The 10,859-nt window shown below is 44.7% G+C and overlaps 2 protein-coding genes and 1 pseudogene across 6 annotated transcripts; 1 reads left to right on the top strand and 2 right to left on the bottom strand.

The window, feature by feature from the left end:
- Window positions 1-301: 301 nt before the first annotated feature.
- On the bottom strand, window positions 302-4,546 carry LOC129720537 (uncharacterized protein K02A2.6-like; annotated as a pseudogene).
- A 2,653-nt stretch (window positions 4,547-7,199) lies between these two features.
- On the bottom strand, window positions 7,200-10,105 carry LOC129721300 (NHL repeat-containing protein 2). 2 transcript variants are annotated; one of them, XM_055673727.1, is made up of 3 exons: window positions 9,979-10,105; window positions 8,249-9,669; window positions 7,200-8,190 (listed from the first exon to the last, which is right to left on the bottom strand). In XM_055673727.1, exons 2-3 carry the CDS (start codon window positions 9,659-9,661, stop codon window positions 7,405-7,407), a joined length of 2,199 nt encoding a protein of 732 aa, XP_055529702.1. In that variant the 5' UTR covers window positions 9,662-9,669; window positions 9,979-10,105; the 3' UTR covers window positions 7,200-7,404. The 2 variants fall into 2 exon arrangements, with proteins under 2 accessions (XP_055529702.1, XP_055529701.1); XM_055673726.1 differs by having other exon boundaries at window positions 8,249-10,088.
- LOC129721301 (dnaJ homolog subfamily C member 24-like) lies at window positions 9,830-10,639 on the top strand. 4 transcript variants are annotated; one of them, XM_055673730.1, is made up of 2 exons: window positions 9,830-9,993; window positions 10,077-10,639. In XM_055673730.1, the coding sequence occupies exon 2, from the start codon at window positions 10,115-10,117 to the stop codon at window positions 10,580-10,582; it is 468 nt and encodes a 155-aa protein (XP_055529705.1). In that variant the 5' UTR covers window positions 9,830-9,993; window positions 10,077-10,114; the 3' UTR covers window positions 10,583-10,639. The 4 variants fall into 4 exon arrangements, with proteins under 4 accessions (XP_055529705.1, XP_055529706.1, XP_055529704.1 ...); XM_055673731.1 differs by having other exon boundaries at window positions 9,831-9,997; XM_055673729.1 differs by having other exon boundaries at window positions 9,833-9,997; window positions 10,046-10,639.
- The last annotated feature ends 220 nt before the right edge of the window (window positions 10,640-10,859 follow it).

Raw genomic sequence — 10,859 nt, forward strand, 5'->3', positions numbered from 1 at the left:
ATCCAGGAGTATCCGGAACACCACCGAAACTGGCCACTTTGTGGTTTTAAGTACTGTTGTGATATTCAACTCGCGATTACACACAACACGAGAAAATATATCTTTATTTAAAATTAACGAGGTGTAACGAGATTAACAAATAGGACATGTGTCCTTGTGCAATGCGGATATCAGAGTGAGTTTATCTTTACGCTTACGATGACATAGCCACATCCGGACGTCTATCACTCTGACGGATGGTAATTGCGTTTTTGGGTAACGCTTGTCGCAGCTAGGGTGGTCCCTGCAACACCTCCCCCTTTTAGTAGTACAGATGGTACGGGTCATATCTCACGGGACGCCTCCGGCTGCGCGAGGATTGGCGAGTTACTGATGGTTGACGTTGCAGTTTCTGTTTCCGGTTAGGGCGAGGATTAGAGTTCGGGGGCAGTCCCTCTGGTTGCACTGGCTTGTTTCCGGGAGGCGCATACGGATTCGATTGGAAGATCGATTCAGTTTCGTCTGCTGAACTTCGATCCAGGCCCCATGACTCTAGTAGAATGTCGAGTGGGACTTGCGTAGGCTGCCTCTCATCAGCTGTTTCGGCTTCATCCGACTCACATCGCTTACGGAGTTGGTTACAGTGCGATCGAACTAGCGTCTTCTTATGCTCCAACCAAACGTTGTAGATCACGTTCCCAATGCGTTCGAGAATCTGACCAGCTTCCCAGCTCCAACTGTTGTTCTTGAAGACCTTGGCCCAAACCAGGTCCTTAGAATTGTACCTGATTTCTTTACTTCCATGCTTGCGGTTGTACTGGTCGTCCTGCTTGGAGTGATCTGTTTTGTGAAATGCAGTTGGTGGTCTGAGCAGATCGAGCGAAGTGCGTATCGTTCTACCAAGCATTATCTCGGCAGGTGATTTTCCCTCGGGAGCGCTTCGGCAGGGCGTAGAACGGTAGCATAACAAGAAGGTGTTGATTGCTTCGGTGAGACCCTCTCCTCCCGCCGTAATTTTCTTGAGAGTTCGCTTGAACGTGTCAACGAATCTTTCTGCAAGTCCATTGGATTGTGGGTGGAAAGGTGGCGTCTTCAGGTGCAGTATGCCTTTGGTGTCACAGAACCCCTCGAACTGCCCACTGATGAACTGGCGTCCATTGTCGCTAACCAGTGTCTCCGGGTTTCCGAAGCGAGCGAAGATGCTCTCCAGAATTTCAATGGTAGCTGGTGATGTCGTTTGACGAGTTCGGACGACCTCCGGCCATTTCGAGTACGCATCGACCAGGATGAGGTAGTACCAACCGTCAACAGGACCAGCGTAATCAATATGCAGTCTCTGCCAGGGCTTTTCGGGTACGGGCCAGGACTCCAAGTTGGTTCTAGTGTTGGTTTTGGCAGCCCGAGCACACTCGGTACAGGAAAAAACAAGTTTAGCAATGCACGCGTCGATTCCAGGCCAGTATACGTAGCTACGTGCCACCGCTCTCATTCGCTCGACACCTGGATGGCCCTTGTGCAACAACTGGAGGACCTTCTTCTGGTACTTCGAAGGAATTACCAGTCGCTCACCGTAGAGAAGGCAGCCGGAAATGACTGACAGTCCGTCTTTACGAAGATAGAATTGCTGGTATGAGTCGGGGACGTCTGTCTTCTTGGTCGGCCAGCCTTGCTGGACGTGCTGAAGCACTTTTTGGAGAACCGGATCCGCTCTGGTTTCTGCCTGGATCGACTTGAATGTGAGCGGGAAGACTTCCAGCGATTGATTAACGATATTGTGGAACGTATTTTCCAGCTCGATCGATGCTATCACGTACTTCTCATCAGGCCGAATGTGGGTGTTTATCAGCCTCGATAGAAGATCTACATAACCAAAACTATCGGTCGACACGTATTCGATGGAGAAGTCGTAAAGGAGAAGAGTCAGCGCCCAACGTTGCAGCCTGTTGGCGGTATAAACGGGGATTCCCTTTTTAGATCCGAATATGGCCAACAACGGTTTGTGGTCTGTCTCCAACGTGAAGTGTCTTCCGAAAAGCATTCGATGGAAGCGCGTTACAGCGAAGATCAAGGCCAACCCCTCCTTCTCGATCTGGCTGTAATTTGTTTCGGCTGGGGTTAGGCTTCTGGAGGCGTGACAAATTGCCTCCACGGTGCCGTCAGGAAACCGGTGTGCGATTCTGGCCCCGATACCGATTGAAGATGCGTCGGCAGACACCACGATGTCCAATTGAGGATTGTAGTGGGTCAGCACCAGCGGAGACATCAGCAGTTCCTTAAAGCGATCGAAAGAATCTTGACACGCCTTGTTCCATTCCCACTTGGTTCCGGCTTTCAGGAGTTGATCCATGGGATACCGTAGCTTCCGCATTCCAGGAACATACTTGCCATAGTAATTTACGGCTCCTAAATACGATCTCAGCGACGGCAGATCGATTGGTGGTGGCATGTTGGCAATGGCGGCGACCTTTTCTGGATCCGGTCGAATGCCATCGCTATCCAAGATCTGTCCCAGATATTTGATTTGACGCATGCTGAAGCTACATTTCTCGATTCGAACGGTGAATCCGTACTACTGGATACGATTAAGAACCAGCTCAAGATTTCGATTATGCTCCTCCTCTGTTCGGCCACCCACCAAGACGTCGTCCAAGTACCCACTGGTGCTTTTGAGTCCAGCGAGCATTGCGTCTACCAGTTGCTGAAACGCCCCCGGAGCTGATTTGATGCCAGGAGACAAGCGAGTGAACTGATAGAGCCCCTTGTGAGTGTTGATGATGAGAAGGTTTTGGCAGCTTTCGTCCACCTGGACCTGTAGGTAGGCATCGGAGAGGTCGATATGGCTGAAATACCGACACCCCGACATCTTCGCAAAAATATCCTCAGGCAGCGGTAGCGGATATTGGTTCGGCTCGAGGACGTCGTTCAAACCAGTAGAGAAATCCGCACAGATGCGAATCCGTCCGTTTGGCTTCCGAACGACCACTATTGGCGCCGCCCATTCGGAGTAATCAACCGGTTTTAGCACGCCAAGTTGATGTAGTCGTTGGATTTCCTCTTCGACGGCTCCCTCCATGCTGTAGGACACGGGACGTTTCGGCCGGAATATCGGCCTAGGATTTCCTCGTAGTGGTAGATTGACCTTGGTTTTGCAGCACAGTCCCATACTGCTGGTGAAGACGTCAGGGAACTTTGATTGAATTGCCCCTACGCCTGGTTGGAACTGGCTACTGATTTGGTTGCAGAACGAGTTGATTGGAACGTCCCATAGGCCGAAGTTGTCCATCCAGTCGGCACCTAGAACTGATAGAGAAATTTCCGGAACCATGACACGACACAAACCTCGTTTGGAGACACCGTTGATTGATACGTCACACCAGAACTCGGATGCGATGTTTAGCGGTTCTCCGGATGCTGTCACCGCTTGGCAAGAAGGCGGAGATGTTTCTGGTTCTCCAATCTTCTTCCGCATTTCGGCGGTGATAATGCTGATGTCCGACGCCGAATCAACTTGTAGTCGGACCGGAACATGGTTTATCCGCAACTCCGCGAATTTCCTCCCCCGGCTAACTGTGTTTACGGAGACCACCTTGGTTGACTTCTGGCTCCGTGCATTCTTTTTCGCATCGCCAGATGATGATTTTGCAGCGAAGCAGGCACAGTAGCCCTCTTTATGCCCCTTCTTTCCGCATTCTCGGCATTGATGACCCCGAAACTGGCAGTCCTTCGAATAGTGCATTCCTCCACACGACCAGCACGGAGAACGTGGCTGATCTGCCCTGGTTCCATTACCCGCAGCAGCCGATGAATGACGTGACGGCTTGACAGGTTTGTTGGTGTTGTGCTTCACAGCTCGCACTGTTGCTGAAGGTTTTTCTACCAGCACGGTATCGTTTTTGAGGTTCGTCAGGGCTCTGCAGTCCTCCACGATCTTCGCCAACGTTATCTCTGACGATTCGTTCAGCTTCGTGATCAGCCGCATCCGAATATCGGAGTCCTTCGAGGACTTGAGGCCACAAACAAAAACTAGGCACTTAAATTGCTCCTCGGATAGGTCGGCAAGTTTAAAATCCACACAAGCACGGTTTACCTTGCAGGAGTATGACACGATGTCCTCTGTTTCATCTTTGACGGTCTGCAAGCACTGATACCGCTGATGAAAGATCGAGACGGTAGATCCGAAAAGCGCTTTTAGCTTCGCGGTAGTTTCGGTAAAGCCAAACTCCTTGGACAGTTTTGGGAGTATGAAACTTGTGTACCGCTCGTGCGCCGCTGGGTCGAGTTTCCTCATAAGGAGTCGAACTTTGGCGGAATCGTCTAGCTTACTGGCGTCTTTATCGAATAGCTCCTCGTAACGTGAATACCATGAATCAAAAGTGCACCCTTCGTCCGGAGCGTATCGAAATTCGGTGATGTTGCCGGCTAGTGCATCCAGTGCTACGTCATCGCGGGAGAACTCCTTTAGGCATTTTTGGGTTGCTGACATCTCCTGAGATAGATGAGCGATCAGCTGCTGCTGCTGCGTCAGGATCTGCAGCAGGGACTCCTGGAACAACTCTGGCGTCGTCATCGCAGCTAACCTCCAACTTGATGATCAGTCTCTCGTCGACGAAAAATCACTTTTTACGTGCAAAAACCCGCAAACTGACTCGTTTTTTTTTTACTCGTCGCCAAAATGTTGTGATATTCAACTCGCGATTACACACAACACGAGAAAATATATCTTTATTTAAAATTAACGAGGTGTAACGAGATTAACAAATAGGACATGTGTTCTTGTGCAATGCGGATATCAGGGTGAGTTTATCTTTACGCTTACGATGACATAGCCACATCCGGACGTCTATCACTCTGACGGATGGTAATTGCGTTTTTGGGTAACGCTTGTCGCAGCTAGGGTGGTCCCTGCAACAAGTACCGTATTGATCATGGCCATTATATTACAGAAATATGTTCCGGCCATAAATTCGAAACCGGTTGACCATAATACCTTGCTTTTGGAGGTTATTGAGTAAGAATTGGTTGAAAGAACGACGATAAAACTGCCTAAAACGAACTACCTGAACAGAACGGGGTATTGTTGTTACAATTTTGAACAACCCAGAAACTCCCAATGATCCGGAAGGCAAAAGTACATTATAGAAATACAGAAGAAAAAAAATACTCCGGATCATCGAGCAATTTTCTCCGGGTAATCGAGCCCCGGATAATCGAGCCCCCGCATAATCGAGTCTCCGGATAATCGAGTACGACCGGTATAGTCTTTTTTTACGCGGTTCCATACAAATTTGGAACGTATTCAGGCGTAAAGAAACCTGACTGTGTTCACTATACTTTAAATTTCAAATACAATATTGATGCGCTTGAAATAGAACACCAACATTACAATGTTACTATTAATTTAGATAAATGTTACGTTACATTTTGATAACCTCGAAATGTGCTTAATTAATAACAATCGCAACGTAACAATTACATTAACAAAAGGATATTTCGTTACATTACAAGTAAAGCATTTTTGTTACATTGCATGTACGTTGAATACTGTTACATAACAATGTTACCATTTTTTTAGTAACAGTTATGTTGTAATTAGATAACTTTGTAACGTAACAATGTTACTTCTGTGTTACAGAACAGCAACATTGTGTTACATGCAATGTTGACCGGGTTCTTATTAAAAATATTCTCTCAATCACTAAAAATAGCTATAAAATCTTAGAATAAGACTACTGAATAGCACCTAAAAAGGTTGGGAAAAATAAAGTACCGTGGAATGGGGTGAAATTGATCACCTGAAAACTCGTGATAAAAAATTCTAATCAAAAGATATTGCTCTTACAACACTAGGCAATGTTAACGTGTCCTTAAACGCAACTTTTGCATGATTCACATACCTGTCAAAATTAACCCTTGCATGCCCGGTGCAATTTTTCATATTTTCGAAAAATTCTCCTAACTCAGTCAAAACTCAATCAAATTTGATCAAACAAGTTTCCAAATAACAACAAAAAAAGTATTGAATTTACAAAGTAATCTTAGTTGAGGTTAAATACGATAAATTTGGAGCAGTGAGTAAAGTTTTATAAAAGCTCAAAAAATGCAATTTTTTTCAATGATCATTCCATACCATTAAAGAAATTCTGACGAATTCGCAGAAAACCACAAAGATTTCAATTTCAGAGCTAGTTTCTGAGCGTTTACAACAAACCGAATTGAAACCGGTCTAACGACGATCAAATAGGAGCAAATTTAGCAACAAGTAGCTCGTGAACCAAAATAAACAAATTTTAACCTGAAATATATTTATTTTCGTTTCCAAACTAGCTGTAGATGATATTTTTCAGTACAGAAATCATCATTTATCACTAGCATATCAAAAAAAGCACATTGCCAAAAAAATTTATGGATTTCAATGGTGGTCAATTTCACCCCAATTTACCGAATTTACCTCATAGTACCTAATAGAGTTATCGAATTTTTTTCATGAAGTAGACGATAGAAATTTCACCAATAGCCATAGAGGTTTACTGCAGCTCATACCAGTACTTGTTTTAAAATTATACTATTTCGGGAAAAATGTACATGTAGCTAGTTAATTAGAAATTGTTATAAAAATTGATCAATTTCATCCCGTTCCATGGTAATAAATATTCCCAATTAAGTACGACCCATTTCAAGGTAAAAAAAGTGGAAGAAAATGATTTCGATTTTTTTAGAGAAAAAAAACTTTGTAAAGAACACACTAAAGTCACACTACGGTAATTCCGATATCCGCGGATGAAACCGCATAAATTCTAAAATCCATGTATGAAACCGGGTTGTCGACATCATAAGACTTAAAAATCGAACAAAGATTCCTGAACGCGGCATTTTACAAAATTCTTTCAACGAAAACCCTCATGAACTTTCGATAACGTAATAGCGTGTTTACACGTCCAAAAAGTTCGAAGAAAATTTGCATTCACTAGGAAATACCTTCCATGACCCGGAGAGTGGCTAATCCTAAATAAGACGTGAAACCCTAAAAAATTAAAGAATCCTCTTAGATTTACACGATATTTTTTTAAAATTAATGGTAAAAAAAAACTTTGTTTCGATAAGAGATGCGCGATTTTTTTATGCCAAGTTTTTTTTTCTTAGAAACGATAAACATATGGATTTAATTTTTCTTTCCAAGAAGCTGGCGAAAGTGTTTTCTGTTGAAAGATAACTACATTACATTCTTTCCATTCAAAGCTTTTTTATTATTTACTGCATTCTATTTTCTGCATTTACAAAAACAAGCAATAACATGAGCGACACCAATCGATTGTTAGGTACATTTCGTAAAAAAAGGATAGTAAATTTCAATGAGTCAAAAAAAAATTAAAGCGTGTTAAGTCATAATGATGCATTCTGCTTCTGCATTGATAAGCGCTGAGTACATCACTCTTTGGAAACGACTACACTCTTGCGGCCAATCTGCACCATCAGACCGGCCTTGACCGATGCCAGACCGGTTACGTCGTGCACAAAGTTGAGTCCCACTGCGAATTCCTTCGGAAAGCAGACGTCATTAGCGCACAGGTTCAGCTGGAAATTAACCGTACCCTGAACCGGTTTTTGTTGTTCGCTACCCTTAGGAATGACCACCGTCAAGGTTAGACCATCGTTCAGGGAACTTAGTGTACCACTCATCGTGTCACAGCGCCACTTATCCGATGGTAGAGCGAGCGTCCATCGCTGCGGTGCTTCTTCCGTTAGTTTGATGTTCGATTCCAGATAACCGAACTCTAATTTGATCTGCACTTTGCCTCCTTCTGGAAGCACTTTGAAGGTGCCTTCATAGACGTGTACTTCGCCTGGAACGTCCGTCTGGTCGGCCTCGAGAGCAGCAGCCCCACCGAAGCGGATTTTCAATGGACGGATGCTCATATCGGACAAATCAGCGACGGCAATCTGATGATTGTTTGTATCGGCGATGTACAGATAACGGCCGGTAGGATCCACACACAAGCCACCAGGTTCGCTGAATCGTTTCACGGAGCCATCCTCTTCAGTGAAAAGGCAGGTTGTGGCCACGTTCGTTGTTGCATTGATTTTCTTAATCTTATGATTGTACGTGTCGGTTAGATAAATGCAGTTATCCTTCGGATTGTATGTGACTCCGAGCGGATGCTGAAACTTGGCAGCATACTGCTTTCCATCTACGTCACCAAAGGAAAAGAGGTCCTAAAAATACAAATTGATGAAATGAAATGAACTTGAAAGCTAAAACTAATGATCTTACCAGTGGATTGCGATCCCCTCCTGCGACTGGCATCACCTTTCCATCGCTCAGTGAAACTTTTCGAATAGACGAGCTCTCACTGTCCGCGAGGTAGAGTTCCTTGGATTCCCGATTGATTGCGAGACCCGATGGTTGTGCGAAAGCTGCATTGTTCGGATATGTATTATTCCTATTTTCCTCACGACCATTCCCTGCAATTGCCATACAATTATTGGCCGAGTATTTTTTAAACTTCCACCAAATGGTGTCTTCTAGGAACAAAGCCCATATTTGATGGATTCCGGCCATCGCCACAAAAACTACATCCTTTAGGTGTACTTTAGACTCGTCCGAGTGGAAGGACATATCCAAATCCCGGGTACGATACACTGCTACATCCCAGGGCGAAGAAATAACCTGTTCATGGCCAGATTTACCCCCGATCCTGTCGCAGCCTTGCTTTCCATTGCCCACTACGGTGCTAACCAGTTTATTCTTCAGGTTAATCTTTCTTATGGCATGATTTTCGTTGTCCGCCACGAATAAAATCTCATCACTCTGAAAGGCTACCCCCTGTGGCGCATTAAATCTTGCTTTTCGAAAGTCCCCATCTATGAAGCCTGGTTTTTTACCGCCCACACGGTGCAGAACGGTTCCCTCACTGTTGACGATTAGGATGCGATGGTTTCCGGAATCCGAAATCGCGTATAAAGGATTATCGTTGCTGTCACATCCTCGAAAGGAGCAACTTATTTTACCCGGAAATTGTAAATGACTGCTTTCCGTAAGGTTTGTCGTCAGGTTGATTGGTAGTGAATGATTTGCTATAGCGCCCTTGTCCTTGTAGAATTTAAGCGCCGAGCTGACGTACAGTTTAAGATCATCGAAATGGCCTTCGCCCATGACTACGAACAAGGGGTTCGCTCGTGGCCCCAGAATAAGCAACGTAGGCCAACACTGGACACGCAGATTCCTCCACATCGAGGAAACATTATCGTTAACCACCGGATGGGTTATCTCATATCGTTGGACGGCGCACCGAATGTTCCGGGAATCTCGTTCGTTTTCAAACTTGGCACTGTGCACGCCAATCACCACCAACCCGTCCTCAATAGAGTACAAATGCTCTAAGCGTTTTAAGTCCGGAAGAATATGCATACAATTGATGCAACAATAGGTGAAAAAGTCCAGAACAACAATCTTTCCTCGGAGCGCTTTCTCAAACGAAAGAGGTTCCGTTACGTTAAACCAATCCAAATCCTCCCGGAAATCCTTGATGCTTTTACCATCCCGATCGGCACTCTTCAAATACTCAACGACCAACTTACGTTTTTCGTTCAGATTAGTCGCTTCCCACAGGTCGTTGGAAAGCTTGCTGCAGTTGTACGCCAATAAATCCAGCATATCCTGACTTTCCGGTGAGGAGGAACTCATTCTGGAACCTATTTTGAAAGATTTACGGAAACGACTAGTCAATGACGTGATCGCTGAACTACTTAACTCTTGCGCTGGCGCTTGGCGATGACGGAATTGGGAGGAGTCGTGAAGGAACTTTCGGACGAGTTTGTTTTGAGGATGATGACGATATCGCTTACTGCTGCTGCTGACGTTTCTCACTGTCAAATTAGTGGTAAAATTCGCAGTAAACAAACAGCGCGTTAGGAATCGGATCGGGAAAAGCACCATGTGTTTGGGTTCTACCGGAACGATATGAAAAAGCTTCTGCAGTACGCTAACAAATAACTACTCACTGAGTTGTTTGTGTCGTAAGTAAGTTTTTTCAATAGTGTTGCAATAAACTATAAGCTAATTCTTCAGTTCGATGCACTGGTTGTGGAAACATCAACAGAGAAAAACATCGCCGATTCGGCTGTTCAGTGCAATACGATGTCACACGCCACAGGAGCTACAGAATCCAGCTCTCGAAATTCAAACGATCGCGTGGAAGATGACGTTTCACACTATCAGGTTTTGGGAGTTGCACCGGATGCCCCACTGGAGGAAATTCGTAAGGCCTACCAATCATTGGCCTTGCGCTTTCACCCGGATAAAATGCACAACAACGGAACGTCGGCTGAATTTATTCGCATCGACGAAGCCTGGAAAGTGCTACGCGATGCGCATTCTCGGCGCGTGTATGATGCCGAACTTATGCAGCGTACCTGCCGGGAGGAATACTTTGTGAATGAGATCCTCACAGTGAAGGACTTTAGCTACAATCAGGACGAGAATTACCGATACCGAGGTTGTCGGTGTGGGGGCCTGTATATACTACCGGATGACATGGAGCTTGGTGAAAGTTACTACATTGCGTGTGACGAATGTTCGCTTGTGGTGCAAGTGAATACTGCTTGAGCAAATAATTTTAATAAAATTTGGATCATAATTAAATAACATGTAAATTATATTGTAATACGCTCTTTAAACAATAATTTCAATTGAAAAAATGGCCATATCACACGAAATGTCTGCCAAACTTTTCTAACAATCAATCCTCAAAAAGCAATGAATCAGTTATAACTTTGATTTACCAATTATCGAAATTTCTTAGAGAACTAAGCCAGAATGATGAGCAATGCTTTCAGTGATTAAAATACTTGACTTGACAGTTTGCCTCCGGTTTCTTAAGCGT

The sequence above is a fragment of the Wyeomyia smithii genome, chromosome 2 (genome assembly GCF_029784165.1).
Source record: "Wyeomyia smithii strain HCP4-BCI-WySm-NY-G18 chromosome 2, ASM2978416v1, whole genome shotgun sequence".
Classification (NCBI taxonomy): domain Eukaryota; kingdom Metazoa; phylum Arthropoda; class Insecta; order Diptera; family Culicidae; genus Wyeomyia; species Wyeomyia smithii.

Excerpts from the sequence above, each read along its gene's own strand:
- LOC129721300 (XM_055673726.1), bottom strand. The coding sequence starts at position 9,913 with ATGGTGCTTTTCCCGATCCGATTCCTAACGCGCTGTTTGTTTACTGCG. Across the intron at positions 8,191-8,248 it reads GAGGGGATCGCAATCCACTG|GACCTCTTTTCCTTTGGTGA; the intron begins GTAAGATCATTA and ends TTGTATTTTTAG.
- LOC129721301 (XM_055673730.1), top strand. The coding sequence starts at position 10,115 with ATGTCACACGCCACAGGAGCTACAGAATCCAGCTCTCGAAATTCAAAC.